This window comes from Chlamydomonas reinhardtii, chromosome 7 (genome assembly GCF_000002595.2).
Source record: "Chlamydomonas reinhardtii strain CC-503 cw92 mt+ chromosome 7, whole genome shotgun sequence".
In the NCBI taxonomy this organism is placed as follows: domain Eukaryota; kingdom Viridiplantae; phylum Chlorophyta; class Chlorophyceae; order Chlamydomonadales; family Chlamydomonadaceae; genus Chlamydomonas; species Chlamydomonas reinhardtii.
Genome location: NC_057010.1, coordinates 818,447 through 832,863, shown reverse-complemented (window position 1 = coordinate 832,863; position 14,417 = coordinate 818,447). Strand labels below are relative to the sequence as shown.

The 14,417-nt window shown below is 62.1% G+C and overlaps 5 protein-coding genes across 5 annotated transcripts in view; 1 reads left to right on the top strand and 4 right to left on the bottom strand.

Annotated features, from left to right (window-relative positions):
* CHLRE_07g318500v5 (uncharacterized protein) overlaps positions 1–2,973 on the bottom strand; it is an 8,012-nt gene extending 5,039 nt beyond the window's left edge. Inside the window, exons 1-8 of the mRNA XM_043063929.1 lie at positions 2,785–2,973; positions 2,332–2,336; positions 2,046–2,093; positions 1,605–1,941; positions 1,306–1,347; positions 841–1,032; positions 433–549; positions 129–200 (exon numbers count right to left, since the gene is read on the bottom strand). Coding sequence (XP_042922497.1) covers positions 129–200; positions 433–549; positions 841–1,032; positions 1,306–1,347; positions 1,605–1,664 — 483 coding nt within the window. The 5' untranslated portion in view covers positions 1,665–1,941; positions 2,046–2,093; positions 2,332–2,336; positions 2,785–2,973. The remainder of the gene's footprint in view (positions 1–128; positions 201–432; positions 550–840; positions 1,033–1,305; positions 1,348–1,604; positions 1,942–2,045; positions 2,094–2,331; positions 2,337–2,784) is intronic.
* A 120-nt stretch (positions 2,974–3,093) lies between these two features.
* Positions 3,094–4,709, top strand: CHLRE_07g318450v5 (uncharacterized protein). The gene is made up of 4 exons (XM_001700960.2): positions 3,094–3,435; positions 3,518–3,609; positions 3,699–3,764; positions 4,115–4,709. Exons 1-4 carry the CDS (start codon positions 3,333–3,335, stop codon positions 4,130–4,132), a joined length of 279 nt encoding a protein of 92 aa, XP_001701012.2. The 5' UTR covers positions 3,094–3,332; the 3' UTR covers positions 4,133–4,709.
* Positions 4,710–4,711: 2 nt separating this feature from the next.
* On the bottom strand, positions 4,712–5,443 carry CHLRE_07g318426v5 (uncharacterized protein). Its single transcript, XM_043063928.1, has 3 exons — positions 5,404–5,443; positions 5,200–5,283; positions 4,712–5,040 (listed from the first exon to the last, which is right to left on the bottom strand). The coding sequence occupies exons 1-3, from the start codon at positions 5,427–5,429 to the stop codon at positions 4,959–4,961; spliced, it is 192 nt and encodes a 63-aa protein (XP_042922496.1). The 5' UTR covers positions 5,430–5,443; the 3' UTR covers positions 4,712–4,958.
* Positions 5,444–5,491: 48 nt separating this feature from the next.
* On the bottom strand, positions 5,492–7,772 carry CHLRE_07g318400v5 (uncharacterized protein). The gene is made up of 6 exons (XM_043063927.1): positions 7,289–7,772; positions 7,131–7,194; positions 6,884–6,977; positions 6,489–6,608; positions 6,167–6,260; positions 5,492–5,977 (listed from the first exon to the last, which is right to left on the bottom strand). Exons 1-6 carry the CDS (start codon positions 7,365–7,367, stop codon positions 5,844–5,846), a joined length of 585 nt encoding a protein of 194 aa, XP_042922495.1. The 5' UTR covers positions 7,368–7,772; the 3' UTR covers positions 5,492–5,843.
* Positions 7,773–8,296: 524 nt separating this feature from the next.
* Positions 8,297–14,417, bottom strand: part of CHLRE_07g318350v5 (uncharacterized protein) — an 8,667-nt gene continuing 2,546 nt past the window's right edge. The window contains exons 5-15 of the mRNA XM_043063926.1: positions 13,873–13,944; positions 13,505–13,591; positions 13,018–13,085; positions 12,712–12,787; positions 12,301–12,435; positions 11,991–12,074; positions 11,345–11,452; positions 11,050–11,142; positions 10,727–10,795; positions 10,323–10,450; positions 8,297–10,072 (exon numbers count right to left, since the gene is read on the bottom strand). Of these exons, the coding sequence (XP_042922494.1) occupies positions 9,646–10,072; positions 10,323–10,450; positions 10,727–10,795; positions 11,050–11,142; positions 11,345–11,452; positions 11,991–12,074; positions 12,301–12,435; positions 12,712–12,787; positions 13,018–13,085; positions 13,505–13,591; positions 13,873–13,944 (1,347 nt within the window). The 3' untranslated portion in view covers positions 8,297–9,645. The remainder of the gene's footprint in view (positions 10,073–10,322; positions 10,451–10,726; positions 10,796–11,049; positions 11,143–11,344; positions 11,453–11,990; positions 12,075–12,300; positions 12,436–12,711; positions 12,788–13,017; positions 13,086–13,504; positions 13,592–13,872; positions 13,945–14,417) is intronic.

The window sequence follows — 14,417 nt, the reverse complement described above, 5'->3', positions numbered from 1 at the left end:
TCGCCACACTTCAAACACACACACACACACACACACACACACACACACATGGACACACACACATACGTCGTCTGGGCGGGCTTTCGTTTCGTTTCTTAACACAGGCACACACAGGCCCTCAACCCCACCTTGAGCAGGTCGGCCACCAGGTTGATGCCCACGACGCCGTTGGCGCAGCCCATGCCGCCCAGGTGGTAGGCCTGCGTGTGTGCGGAGGGCGAGAGAGAGAGAGAGAGAGAGTGTGTGTGTGTGTGTGTGTGTGTGTGTGCGCGTTCAAACAGCACAGCGCCGGTACTGTGTGTTCGCGTCAATGCGTGCTTGCTTATGATGGCGTGTATGTCGAAGTGTTGCGTGCCCGTGTGGGATTGCAGGTGTCGGGTAACCTCGTCCATGCGTGTCTCTGGTGTGCGGCCGCCACACACAAACACACACCTGGACGTCCTTGCGCATGCCGAAGGCGTTGACCACCATGGAAGCCATGGAGGGCGTGGGGCAGTAGATGGAGCAGGTGGTGACCAGGATGTCGATGTCCTTGGGCCGCAGGCCAGTCTGGGGCAGGCAGGCAGACAGGCAGGCACGCACCAATGAATGGTGGCAAGCAGGTCACAGGCGGGGCCGGCGCGTGTCAGGAGCCGCGTGATGGGGGCATACAGGGCGGGCGCGTGGCGTGCCGGGGCCAGAAAGACGTACGCCAGCCGAGACGACCCGCAGACCCGGACGGCCTGGGCGGCGGATGGAGCAGCGAACCACTGCGCCCCGCAGCCACCCAACAACAAGGCAGTAAAACCCAACAGCCGCCAGCCACAGCCGCCGCGCCACCACATGCACACACGCGCCCACCTTTTCCAGCAGCCCCTCCACCGCGCCGCACACCGCCAGTCGGCACTCGGCGGCGGCGGAGTCGAGGTCAGTGGCGGCGTCGTTGCCCACGCATGCGGGGTTGAGGTTGGGCGGGAGGTGTGTGCCGCACGGCGCCAGGCCGCTCCGCGCGAACACGCGCTCCTGGAAGTCGATTTCCTCAGGGCTGTAGCGCTGCGCAGTGTAGTGGCAGCAGTAGCAGTAGCAGCGGCAGCGGTGGCGCAGTAGTAGCAGTGAGCGCGGTCGGATGGCTAGAGCCCCATGTGGCGTGCAATCACGTAGTTGCACGGGGACCATGCACGCACGAGCCACACCACGCACTCCGCCACGCAACTGCACCGCCGCGGCGCCGCCTTGCTCTCATCCGCGCGCTCAAGGCCCGGTAGCCCGCACGGCTAGCACGGCCGCAGCCCCGTACCAAGAACGCACACGCACACGCGAACGCACCTGCGTGTCCCGCCACAGCTGCACGATGGCCGACTGGTCCACCTGCAGTAGTAGCAGCAGCCGCGCCGCCGGGCGTGAGCGCACAGGCCGGCAGACACACACACGAGCTAGCACAGGCGTGGATCATGCGGTCTAGCACAGCAGACATGGCGGCGCAGGTGCGTGGCGGTGTCTGACGCATCGCTCGCGCGCACACACGTGGCGTGTGCCGCTTTTGGCGAGCGCGCCAGCCGTCAAAGAGCAGCCCCCGCTTTGTTCCTTGCTTCGTCCGCCGGCCTCAAGCCGCCGCGCTCGCTCACCTTGAACTCTGCCGGCGGCTTGTAGACGTGCAGGTCGTAAAGCAATACAGGAGGTGCCATTATGCGACCCGCCGAGCCCGAGCCCGGCAGCAGCGACGCTGTTTTCGCCTAGCTCACTGCGTTGTAGACGGCGCTAAGTCTATAAGCCACACACGGTGCTCCAAGCGCTGCGTCGCGGCGAGGAGACCGCGCAACAGAGTCCAAGGCAAGGCCGCGGCTTCGGCGCGGTGTGTTGCCCGCGCTACTCAAGCCTTTGACTTGTGGCGCCCAGGTGCGTTCCCTAATGCGAGCTGGAGCTGAGCCGAGTAGTGGTGGTTTGATACAGCTTTCTGGCGCCCTGCGCGGACGGTGAAAGCTTTCAGCGGAGGCCTGTCGCGGCCGGGGTTACGCGAAGCGCCGTGGTTGACAGCAGTTTGTCGTGGCGGCTGGTTTGCAACTCACCTGCAAACATTTTGTGTGGGAGCATCGATCGCGAAAGAGGCGTTGCATCTGAGCGGTTGAGCGTGGCGGAGCGAAACGCCCGGGCTGCCGGCGCCGTGCCGCCCCCCCTGTGCGCCCGTGCCATGGCACTTCACTCGCTCGAGCGGAACTCCCGAGTGCGCCTTTCGCCGCTCCCAGTTTGGCCAGGCGTACATGGCGCGTAACGCCAGTCCCAGCACGTTGAACTCGTGGGTACCGTTAGACAGCACGTATCTCCTGGACCTAGCCAGCGCCGAGGTTGACCCACCGAGTCTGGAGTGGAAAGGTGTGGTAAGGAGAGCGTGGGAGGGGTTGGTTGGCCGTCGCGTCCACACCTTGGACGTCAAGCAGTTTGCATGGGAACGGCGAAACCGCAATCAAGGCCCCCTGCTGCAACCCATCTTCCGCCGGCTTGTGCACGGTTCCATCGCAAATACGAAACACTTCTACGGTGCGCCCCTCTTTAACATTCCCCACGTAAACCCCGACTTGCGCCACCCCGGACGCCCCCGGATCTCCGTTCTGTTACGTTTCGTCTCACAGCACAATTTGCAGCTCCATATCCAGCCGCCCAATCACAGCAGGCCACAGCCACACCTGCCCTTCCTGTTGCAGGCACTTTGTCCTGCTCCCCTCCTCCTAGTCTGGTACTTCCCCGGCTCTTTCACGTAGGCCCCTATCCTTGCTCCTCCCCTTACTGTTTACGGGGCAGATGGATTACCTCGCGCCTAGCCTTCCTCGCCGCCCAGCCCAAGATTGCCAAGGAAGTCGCTGCTGATCTGCCGCTGCAAAAAAAGGCGTCGGTTCCAATCAATCACCCAACCGCTACCGGCGGCATCTACGACATGTGCCTCGCCAGGGTTTTGGTAAGGCTTTGAATGGATAAGGAGCGGGAGGGAGGCTTTCGGGGTAAGGGAGCGTGGGGGGGCGCAGCTGGCGGTTCCAGTATTGGGTATGTAGCGTGTGGCACGCGAGCGGGCACCTGTCGCGCCATACCGCGTACTGTAAGTATTTATGAATAAAGCGTTGAAAATTGAGAGTTTATCAAAAAGCTGCTGAGCGTGAAAGCGCCTGGTCACAGTGCAAGTCGGGGGGACACCGTGCCCGGGATGGGCCGCGCAATCGGGGACAGCGATGTAGCGAAGCAGTCGAACTCACACAAAAGCTGCTGGGCCATCCACCGTTCCTACAGACATTATACCAAGCGATTACCAAGGCTTTTAGCTGCACCCAACTCGACTAGCCTCTGTGTTAAAAGACCAGATCACAATGGCCGGTTCTCAGTCTCAGGCCTCTACTCTGGTGGCCCGCGGTGGCCGCAGCTCCTCCAATGCTCCTACTGGAGCGGCGGGTGCTCTGCGCCGGCGGCCAGGTGCGAACGGCGCGGTGGTCTCGCTACAGCAACACGCATGTTTCTTGGCCGAGTCGCTGAGTTTCGGGTTTCGCCCTTGCAGTTCGCGGCAGCGGTGGCAGCGGCACGACCAAGGCCCAGCAAGCAGCCATGAACTTCTACACGGACGACACTCCCGGCTGGAAGATGTCGCCGGTGAGGGCGCGCGACGGTGGCATCGATCTGCTGCTTGCCGGCTTCGTTGCCCAGCTTCTCAACTAACAGCTCCGCGCTTGTATGTGTAGGTGGTGGTGATCACTATGAGCCTGAGCTTCATCGCCTTCGTGACCATCCTGCACGTCGTTGGCAAGGTGCGTGGGTGCACAGGTGTGGGTGACACCGGGCAAGGCCCGGGCGTGGTGTGCTCATGCTGGAGCACAGCAGGGAGGTAGCAGAGGAAATATGTGGTGGCAAGCTGGGACCGTAGCGGAGGACCGGTTAGTTACACGGGCGCGCGCGCGGGATAAAACCATCAACACCTCGGGCTCGTGCTTGCCACTGCGTGGGTACTGGGTAGAGTGGAGCCGGATACATGGGACGGGCCAGGCCCGTAGGTGCGAGAGCCGCCTCACGCCTAGAACTGATAGTTCTGACTACACCGCGGAAGCGACCTTGACTGAACCTGCCTTCCCGCTACACGTCGTTTCCCTTGTACCCGCAGTTCCAGAAGGCCGCGTAAGAACCTTGCAGCGGGACGGCGATGCAAACATATGAGAACTGCAGCATTGAATTCAACGGATAGCACTGGACCTTGACCTAAGCAGCGGATTGCTGCTGCACTAGACACAGACAGGACTGTTGACGTCGCACACGCTTCAAAGCGTGCGCACGATGTGAGTTCGTGGTGACGGTGGATGTCGGGTAAAGCAGATAGGCTTGCATGTGTGATGATTAACTAGGCGTGGCGCATTTCGCTACCAGGTGGCAGGGGCGGGCGGTCGACGCATAGTTGGCACGCGATAGGAGGCTGTAGCTCGGACGGTGTGGTGGGTGTGGCCATGAAAGCAGGGCGCGCTTGGCCTTTTGGTGTAACATGAGGCTACCGACACGATCAGCCCCACAAAGCGTGTGGACGCATGGGCGAACAAGCACGGAATGGTGGAGAGAAGTATCAGCCGGTCATTACATTGCCGTAAAGCACCTGTGTGCCGCGTGAGATGGTAGAGGAGAAGCACCGGCCGAGGAACTACACCAACTCCCTGTGCGCCCTGTGCGCAATGAGATTAAAAGCTAAAAACCTTCACTCGTAAGACTACTTGAGACTACCAAAACTTCCCGCTCTTCACCATCAACCCTTCTCTGCTGGCGCCCTGCCCATCCGGCCTTATGCTGAGCTGGAACCCCTCAGCAACGCCCCTCCTCAACCGCGCTTTGCATCCGGCGTTTCGCCGCATTCTCAGAACACTTCCTCGACTTCGCATTGTCAGTCTCGAGCTTTAAGGCATCTTCAATTATACTCCGAGAACACTCCGAGGACAGCGCTGGAACCTTGCAATAACACCATGTCAATCCCCGCACTTGACCCCTGTTTGACGGCTGGCGGCTTGGCTGGCGGCGGAGCGGCAGGAGCAGGGCTGAAGAGCCCACCTGGCAGGAGGGGCAGCACAGCAGCGTGGGATATCACAATCGACGTCAAAACCGCAGTACGGTACTCGGAAAGACACAGATGAAGGATGAGCTGCCGCAACGCCAATGCAGCTGCACCTCAGGCGACCACGTGAACGCGTGCAAAGCCGCCGCGCTTACCATGTCGTGATGGAGCACGTTCTTGCTGTGTGGCGGCTGTTGACACGGATGGCCGCTTTAATCACCTGCCCAGCAGCTTCCTCCCTGCACGGCGCAGACAGCGGCACACACTTGTCAACCGTCAAGGACCTCTCCGCCTGGCAGTGGCCTGGCTGCAGGCTACCGCTAGCCCTGCTGCGGCCGCCGACAAGGCCTGTTGCTGACGCGTGCCCAGATATGCGCGGCACCATACTTTGCGATGCGCAGGCAGCAGCGGGGGCGGCAGCGGCGGGGCCGCGGGGGCGCAGGTTGGCTCACCTGTTCGCGGCTCTGCTTGGTTGCGGGCATGTTGTCGCCGCGCAGCCTTTGCGCTTGTTGCAGCCCGCGGCGCGGCGCCCAAGCGCTCTCCAGCTGCAGAGGCTCTGCTGAGAGTGCTGTACGCGTTGTGCAGCTAGCCGCGCAATTCATGTTGTGCACCGCGCCATCGCAGCAGCGCTGCTGCTCCAGTGCTCTACGCACGCAATAGGCCTCCTTTCTTTTCGATATTACCCTTCACACCTCCCTTGCTCTCCCGCCACCAACACGTAAACACCTGCATTTCCCCTCGTCGCGCCGCTTAATTGCTATCTGTTGCCTGGCGTCGCCGTCGCTCCGCCGCCCCTGCCTCACAGGCTGCCGCCCACCACCTGCAGCGCCACCTTGCAGCTGCCCGGCAGCCACTGCGCAAACGCCGCGGCGTCGGCCTTGTCGTGGAATGTCAGCTGCAGCGTGTGGGAGGGGTCCGTGCAGTCGTACGCATCTGCAGCCGGGCAGGCAGCCCGGTGGATGACGCGGAATCAGTGGGAACGCGTGGGCAACATGTCAGGCTTGCACCGGGTGGGCAGGAACCGGTTGGCGGCTTTTCCCTCTCTTCCTCCACGCCACATACCCCTCCACAAGTCCAGAACGTATCCATACGTAATCCAGCTCCTGCAGCCCTCCTGCTCACCAATGAAGTGCCTCAGGGGCTTGCCCACCCGGAACTTGAGCACCAGGGTGCGCGCGTCCAGCTCCGGCGACACCATGTCCTTGGCATACATGATCTGTGGGAGTGCGAGGTAGAAGCACAAGGGGCGAGGGTGGACATAACCAATGTGTGTGAGGCTGGGGGATACGGTACTACCGGTACGGTGATGGTTGTTGGCACGTGAGCAGGAGCACAGAATGCGGGCGAATGCGAGCAGCGGTTTAGCGCAGCACCTGTTGCCCCCTCCCCGCTAGATGGACCGACTCCAACACAGCCGGCAACGCCTCCCGCGCCCCCGCCCCACCATGTCTATGCGCCCCTGGCTGCTGTGGCTGAACTTGTACTCCAGGCGGTCGGGGAACAGCGTCACCACCGAGGAGGCGGAGCAGCTGGCGCGGCCCACCGTGAAGTCCTTGCAGGTGGCCTGTGGGGCAGGCAGCAGCAGGGGGCAGGAGGCGGGAGGGTGGGAGGGGAGGGGAGGGAACGGGTGATAGGGGAGGGAGGGTTGCAGGGAGGGCGGTGACGCGATGGCGCGGTGGAAGGAATCAAGGGGCAGCAGGCGCCCTACAGCAATGGCCCAATGCGACATGCTAGCCTGAAGGCGCAGCGGCAAGGCAGTGCGATGCTGCTGAGATGCATGTTGTCATCTTGTCCTGGCATGGCAGGCAGGGCGCAGGAGCGCATGCCCTGCAGGCGCACCTTGTGCAGCGGCGTGCCGCTGGGCTTGCGTTCCTCCACCCCCGCCAAAATGGACTTGGTCACCGCCTCCAGCGGCTGCAGCTTGGCAGCCACGCTGCAATAGTACAACAGCATGGGCGCATAGGTATTTGACAAGACGAGTAAACAAGTGGTTATAATGCACCTGTACGTGCTCAGGCATGCTGGCGCCCGTGTCTGCAACACCCCTCTCTGCCCAGCAGGACACGAGTGGGCGACGCCTGCTCACTTTTTGTTCAGCTCTTCCGAATCCACGCGCTCCGGCTTTCGGATGGGCAGCGGCGGCGGTCGGCCTGCGACGAGGCGATGTGGATGGGTGGGTTCAGCCGAGTATAGGGCAAGGGGTGACGCAGGACGGGGGGCTGCGTGCCCCCTACCCATACTCACCCTCACGGATTCGCCCGGAGCCCACCGAACGGGGCACCGACTGTGAGCGTGCCTCCTTTATTTGCTGTGCCTTTTCCATGGCGTTCTTCTTCATCCGCTCGAGCAGGTCGTTCGTCGCTGCTAGAGAATTTTGTGTTTGCGCTGCAACACCACCAAGGTCTGGCAGTTTTGAGGGTTGGGCAGATGACGATACAAGAGATGCGGATGTGGCAGCATGATGAAGCGTCGGAAGGAAGCTGCTGGAGGACGGTCCATCCCCACTTCGGTCGCCGCGGTTTGACAACAATGGAGGTGCCCCAGACCCAGAGGGTCCCAGGCGTGCAGGAAGAGTTGGCAGTGTCCCAGCTGGTAGCTGACCGTTGAAGCTGTTTCTGCGCTTCGCGAGTGGGTCAGCCGAGCTCGAAGTTGCCGGCATGGCAGTTCCTGGCAAACAGCAGGAAACCCAAGTAAGGTGTAGATAAATGCTTTATCAGTACTTGTGGGCTCGATTAGGAACTCAAATTCCTTGCTTGGGCAGTCCTGTTTGAGCAGTTGACCATGCCGGCGATCTGGGAAGTTGATGAGGGCTCCGCACACGGCCCCACCCTTCTCGCCGCCCGCCTAGCTCTCGCAGCAGCTGCGCCAGGGGACACATACTGCACGACAGAGCTGCACGCGCCTGAGAGGCCAGGTGGCAGACTCGTCCCGGCATCCCCATGTCCTGGGGCAGCGGCAATAGGCCGTGATGTCGTCAGGGGCAGTGGCACAGCGCTGGACGGGGACCTGACTGGGGCGTCACCACGTCGGGAGTCAGCTCAGGGCCCCACCTTCCTGACCAGATGGGTCAAGAAGTGTAACCGTTGGCCTGTTGGCCAGAGTTGGGGTGTGGACGTGTGATCACGCGTGTGACACAGGTGCCCCACGGAGCACGGGTGTACGAGGCAGGATGGCCCCTCTGACCCTGCAGGGTCTTCCCGGCCATCCACAAAGCACGCATAGGTCGGCCGCAGGACAGTAGGAGTGCTGGACTTTCTTCTGATATTACAGGCCCAATTGAACTCTTGAAGGGGTTAACCCACGGGGTTACCCTTTCGGGTTCCAGGCACACAGCCCCACCCGACACTTCGACACGTGCTGAACAAAGCGTGCAGAAATGTGAACCGCGTTGTCGCGCAGTCTAGCCAGCTCCCGCTTGTGCGAACACAGGTGAACACCGATGGCGGCTCGCCTGTCGCTCTCAACCATTCCAGGCTCTCTTCGCGATCTTGCTCCTAGACGTACGTAGACGCCTCCGCGTGCCAGGGCCACGCTTTCATCTCCCACACATAAGAACACACGCACCAATACGTTCCTTGAACAGCATCTGGGTAACCACGCCCCACACCATTTGTGTTATTGACTCATTGTCTTGGTATCTTGGATTATCGACGGCAAAACCACTTGCCGCCCCCTCCATCCTCCCAGGCTCATACCACGGTACCAGCATGCCACACAGGCACACGCGCACACGTCCGTGCACACACAGCGCGCTTGCCGCTTCCCTATTAACACAGCCGTACGTACACAGCTATATACAGCCCGACAGGAAGGAACAGTGGGCTGCGCCCACGCCACGTTGGCGCATGTCTGAGGCCGCAGGTTTTCGAAACTACCTTAGCTCCTCCAGAGTTGAGCCTGACTGAAAAGATTATGCAGATGCACATGCATGCCGAGCTCAGGTGCGCAGCTTCACGTCACGTCCCCTCGTCACATGTGCCTCACAGCGGGCAGCCCGACACACGCGTATCGCACGGCGCCACTGCCCGCCGTGAAGCCAGTCCGAGTCCGTGCAAAACGGACGCCATGCGCGCTTCCTTATTCGCCGACTGGAGCTTAACTAGCGCTGTACAGCATGTGCCGAGCATGGAAGGGCAGCTCTCGTACCGCAAATCAATTCCTTATTCACAATTCATCTGCGAGTGCCACTCACCCAAACACCAGTCAATGCTCTGTGGTAGAGTAGCCACCACGGCTCGCCATTTCCGGCCACGGTAGGACTCGGCCACACCACGGCTTGCTAGAGTAGCAACAAGCCGCTGCGGTTGACAACGCCATGCGTCACAAAGTCAGCAGTCGCACTTCCCCATGGTTTCACCTTGCCAACACACACTGCCCCCATACGGCCCAATGGCCATGTCATCCCTACAGCCGTAACCGCAGCACTACCACCAACCATGCCCCACACGCGGTCCCTGAGTCCGCCCTTGCAACTCCCGGGCTCCCGCCGCCTCTCCCGCTCCTCCAAACGCCCCTCTAATACCCAACGCGCTGCCCACGCGCCCATCGGTTCCAACCCGTCAGCATTCCCCTTCTTCTGGTCCTCCTGCTCCTCCTGCTAATCATGCCTCCTTCTTCTTGCCGCCCAGCCCCAGGCTCGCCAAAAAGCCGCCGCCGCTCTTCTTCTGCTCCAGCGAGCTAGCGCCCGGCAGAGCCTGGCCCGATGGCGAGGGCTTCAGATTCGATCCTGCGACCGCCGAAGACACCTTCAACCCGCCGTTCGCCGTGGTGCCATTCGCGGCCGCGGCCTTGTCCCTCTCCTCCTTCTCCTTATCCGCCTTCTCCTTCTCTGCCGCGTCTATCTCAGCACGCATGGCCTCGATGCGGGCCTTGCGACGGGCCGAGGGCGCCGAGGTGTGCTCCGACTCCGCGACCAGGTTGAGCAGCGGGAACACGTTGACGTCCGGCGGCTCGGACAGCGCCTCGAACGCGGCCTCCCACTGCCGCTCCAGGTTGTGAGCGGCCTCCTCCACGTTCAGGGCCTCGAACCTAAAAGGGGGAGGGGCGGCGGGGGTGGCAATTGGTGGCGGCTGGTGTGGGGTGGAGGCAGGAATGGTATGTGCCGTTTTGGGAGGACGCTGGGTTTGGTAGGTTGTAGCCGCTTACAACAATCCCGTAAACCACAAGAGGAACCGTACCGCCGGCATCGTAACGAACGCGTGATGCGCCACCACAGCCTCACGCACCACCCTGCCGCCGCCTTGCCGCCGCGCACACGCACACGCACACGCCGACTCACTTTGGCCGCGGCGCGCCCTTGGGCTGGATGCGGCGCACCATGTGCCACTCCTCCAGCCGAGTCAGGGCGTCCTCCACCGCGAAGTCGATGGACAGGTCGAACTGCTTCTGCAGGAACTTCTCACAGTCCTGCAAAATGCAACAGCAAAAATGGCGGGTCACATTGAGGCGTGTATATGTGCGTGCGTGTACGGCATTTCCTTGTGTGTGTATGAATGATTGCGTGTGTACCTGGTAGAGGAGGGCAGTCCCCTGAACCAACACAGATAGCACACATAACCACGGGAGCAGCTGTTGCCTCACCGCGCACCCTCAGCACCTCCGACCTTACCTCCTTCCCCGCCCCTCCCCCCCGCCCTTCCCCGCCCCTGCCCCCCGCCCATCCCTCCCTGCCTCCCCACTCACCGCGTCCAGCATCTGCTCCGTCATCTCCGCCTCCCGCAGCAGCAGCAGCGCGTAGGTAAGGATGGCCTCCTGCGGGCCCGGCCAGGTGGAGGGTCGGGGAGCCCGCATGAAGCACGGAGTGCATGCAGCTAGTATGAGCCCTGCACTCGCCGTCCCCAACCCCCATCATCCCGAAACCTCCACTAGCCCGCCAGCCCCCCTCCACTCGTTTGGCATTGGGTTTGGCATTGGTTTGGGCTGGTATCTACACCCCCCCCCACCCCACACCCACTCAACCCCCCCCCCCACACACACACACACCCCCTACCCACCCACCCACCCACCTTGAGCTGCTGGTCCGCCATGTCCTCCAGCAGCATGCTCATGACGCCCTCCTGCGCGTCAGAGGTCTTGTCGTACAGGATGTTCACCATGTCCTGTGCGTGTGGAGGTGTGTGTGTGTGTGTGTGTGTGGAGGATGTGTGGGTTTGAGGGCGTGTAGGGGAGGGGGAGGGAGGGGGGTGGTACACAAACACAAGTAAGCACGGCAACTCCAGCGTTTGGGCGGGTCTCCGTTCCGTTCCGTTGCCCCCCCCCCCCGAAACACACGCGCATATATACATGTATGCGCCCCCGCACCTGGATGGTCTTGCTCCGCTCCGCCTGCGCGCTGGTGTACACCTGGCCGCATCGCGCCGCCACCAGCGACAGCGACGACCACAGCACGTTCATGTCCACCTTGTCGCCCTGGGGGGGGGGGGGCGGGGGTAGGAGGGGGTTGCAAGGATTGGTACAAAGACGTGTAGCGAAGTAGATAGCAGGCGTGGTGTTGAGGGGGTGGGGTGAGGGGAAAGCGAGGTTAGAATTAAGCAAGACAAGACGATGTTGACATGTCGTTACAGGAGATCAGTATGTGTGCGGAGGTGTGTGTTATGAACAAAACGAGAAGACGAGAAGACCCCGCCCTAGCGCCGGAGTAGGTGGGAAGCCGTGCACGGAGAACGGAGTGATTAAAACGCAAGTCACAGGTGCCGACGTCCGCCGCGGGATTAAGGGGGAGGAGGTGTGTATGTTGGGTCAGCACTCGGGTGTGTGCATCGTGTTGCGTTGTGTTTGGCGTCAGGTGGTGTGCACGTGTTGTGCATATGTGTGTACGTGTTGAACCCGACAACACGAGGGGTAGCATCTTGCACGCACCCCTCCACCCCACGGCAGCGGGCCCCGCACACGCTAACCCATGTCGGGTGCCGGTGCCGCAGCTGACCTGACCCCCGCACACACAAACCTTGAGCAGCACCGCCGCCGCCGCCACCAGGCCTCCCACCACCGTCACCACCATCTGAATGATGGTCAGCATCTTCAGGTACACCTATGATGCGCGTGTGGGGGGAGGGAGAGGTGCGGGGTGCAAAACGGTCAGCGGCAGCACCCCTGGCGCGCATGGTCGGAGGGCGCAAGTCCGCCAGGGCGTGTCGGAGCGCCCTTCCCCTCCCCTCCCCGCCCCTCCCTGCCCCGCTCGCCCACCCAAAGTCCCAAAACACATGCTCTCTCTCTCTCACACACTCGCACGCACATACACACATGCACGCCCCCACCTTCTTGTCCGCGAAGATGACGTCGATGTCGGCCATGGGGATGTCGTGGAAGCACTTCATGTGGATGTTGCGCCGCTGCAGGATCTCGCGCTGCCGCTGGTCCACGGGCCGCTGGATGGCGGGCAGCTTGTGCGCCTGCAGTCGCGGGGTGGGTGTGTGGGGTCAAGCGAGTGGTTGTGGTGGTATTATGCACATCTGCGTGTGTGTGAGAGCAAGTACACACATGGCCCCATCCGGCCTTTGCGCGCTCCCACAGGACCGCCGAACCTCCTTTTGTACAGTTGCAACGCCCTGCGCTTGCTTGGAGCAGCCACAGCCACGGATTCTGCCACTCGCCACCTGCAACAGCCACCTGCTACAGCCACCGCACCTGCGACCCGGCCCCCCCCCTCCGCCCTCCCCCGCCCGCACCTTCTTCTTGTGGTCCACACTGGCGCGGTACAGCACCACCACCTCCTTGAAGGCCGGCTCCTGCAGCTTGAGCTTCCTGGGGTGATGGGAGTTAGTAAAGGAAGTGGTAGACGGAAGAGGAGGGGAGGGAAGCGGGGAGCGAGGGGGCGGGAAGTGTGGGGTGGTGGAGGCGACGGGTCTAGCAGCGTACGTACGCTGACGCCTCCACCCCAGCCGCCGTTCGTTTCAAATCCTTCCCCTCCCCTCCCATCCTCTTGCCAACTCCCCCCCCCCTTCCCTCTCTCCCTCCCTGCTCCTCCACCTCACTTGTGGAAGTTCTTGATGACGGCCCAGGCGGTGGGCATGTGCAGCCGCAGCGTCTTGCGCTCCACAACCTGAAGCGAAGGGGAGGGGGTTGCATTCATGAGCAATTCATTTGCGAGTGCGGTGACAGGCTGTGTATCAAGCCAAGCGACGGACGAAAGGCTTAGACCCGGAAGGCAAGGCAACTCAGCCTGACTCGACAATGCCCAGGGGGTGCTTATTATGTTGGCTGAAACACATGTAACATACATAGCTTATGTACATCGGAGCCAAGGAATATCCTTCGGCGTCCTGACCCGGCCGTCGTTACTTTAGCGTCCCATCTGGCGGCTGTTCGATCTTTAGCGCGCCAGCGCCCGCCCCAGCCCCCAGCCCCCTCCCCCTCCCCCGGCCCCGGCCCCGCCCCCGCCCCGGTCCCAGCCCCCCAGACCCTTCGCACTGGGCAGCAGCTGCAGCTGCTCCTGTCCCCCTCCTTGCTGCCCGCCCCCACCTTGCGTGCCGCGTGTGTGCTCTCCGTCAGGTTGAGTGTGCGCGGCCCCACCAGGTCGGGCTTGATGCCGCGGATGCGCCGCCACAGCTGAGGTAAAGAGCACATGAGCGCATATCACATAGTGTTAAAGAACAAGGAAGCTTACGTGCAAAGACAGGGTGTGAGAGAGCGTGTGTGTGTCTGTGTGTTTGTGTGCGTATGTGAAAGCGTGTATTAAGAGAGCGTGTGAGTGTGTGAGGGAGAGGCCGGCGAACGGCGGTTATTGTCACGGTTGCCCTTGGGCCGGCCGGCTCGGGTGATTGGGTTGACACGCCTGCCTGCCTGCCTGCCTGCCCGTCCCGTCCCTCCCGCTCCCTGTCCCCGGCTACCTTGAGGATGGGCTTTGTGAACAGGTAGTCGATAAGCAGGTCGATCTTCTCGTTCGTGTACATGCCCGTCTCCTGCAGCACACACAGGTGCCGGACACACAGGGAGAGGGAGGTGGAGTGATGGCGTTGGGGACCCGATGTTTCCTTTCGGAGGTGTGGTGAAGCATGGCACGCTGCGCGCAGCAGACCCGGAACGCCCCCCTTCCCCCCGGCCCCACTTCGCTTCGTCCGACCTCAGACATACGCAACTAGCCCTTTCCATACTCCGCGCCCCGCCTGCCTCTCTCCCTCCCCCTCCCCCTCCTCTACTCTGTAATATCTTTGCAACCCTGCTCTCCCTCTCCCCCTCTCCCTCCCCTTCTCTGTATTATCTTTGCAATCTCCCTCTCCCTGTCCCCCTGTCCCTCTCCCTCTCCTAACACTAGGGTTTGTCAGCCCTAGTCATCAGTGGCTTCGCCACTACCCAAGTGTAAATATGCTCTCTCCCTGCCCCTCCTCCTCCCCCTCCCCCCCCCTCTCCCCCTCCTCCTCCCCCCCTCCACCTC

What these genes read in the sequence shown, in the direction of transcription:
- CHLRE_07g318450v5 (XM_001700960.2), top strand. Translation starts at nt 3,333, where the DNA reads ATGGCCGGTTCTCAGTCTCAGGCCTCTACTCTGGTGGCCCGCGGTGGC. An exon ending in TGCTCTGCGCCGGCGGCCAG is followed by an intron (nt 3,436 to 3,517) that starts GTGCGAACGGCG and finishes TCGCCCTTGCAG; the next exon opens with TTCGCGGCAGCGGTGGCAGC. An exon ending in CCGGCTGGAAGATGTCGCCG is followed by an intron (nt 3,610 to 3,698) that starts GTGAGGGCGCGC and finishes TTGTATGTGTAG; the next exon opens with GTGGTGGTGATCACTATGAG.
- CHLRE_07g318426v5 (XM_043063928.1), bottom strand. Translation starts at nt 5,429, where the DNA reads ATGGTGCCGCGCATATCTGGGCACGC. An exon ending in CCGCGCATATCTGGGCACGC is followed by an intron (nt 5,284 to 5,403) that starts GTCAGCAACAGG and finishes TGCGCCGTGCAG; the next exon opens with GGAGGAAGCTGCTGGGCAGG. An exon ending in ACGTGCTCCATCACGACATG is followed by an intron (nt 5,041 to 5,199) that starts GTAAGCGCGGCG and finishes CCCTCCTGCCAG; the next exon opens with GTGGGCTCTTCAGCCCTGCT.
- CHLRE_07g318400v5 (XM_043063927.1), bottom strand. Translation starts at nt 7,367, where the DNA reads ATGGAAAAGGCACAGCAAATAAAGGAGGCACGCTCACAGTCGGTGCCC. An exon ending in GCCAGGGGCGCATAGACATG is followed by an intron (nt 6,261 to 6,488) that starts GTGGGGCGGGGG and finishes GCACTCCCACAG; the next exon opens with ATCATGTATGCCAAGGACAT. An exon ending in GCCCCTGAGGCACTTCATTG is followed by an intron (nt 5,978 to 6,166) that starts GTGAGCAGGAGG and finishes GCCCGGCTGCAG; the next exon opens with ATGCGTACGACTGCACGGAC.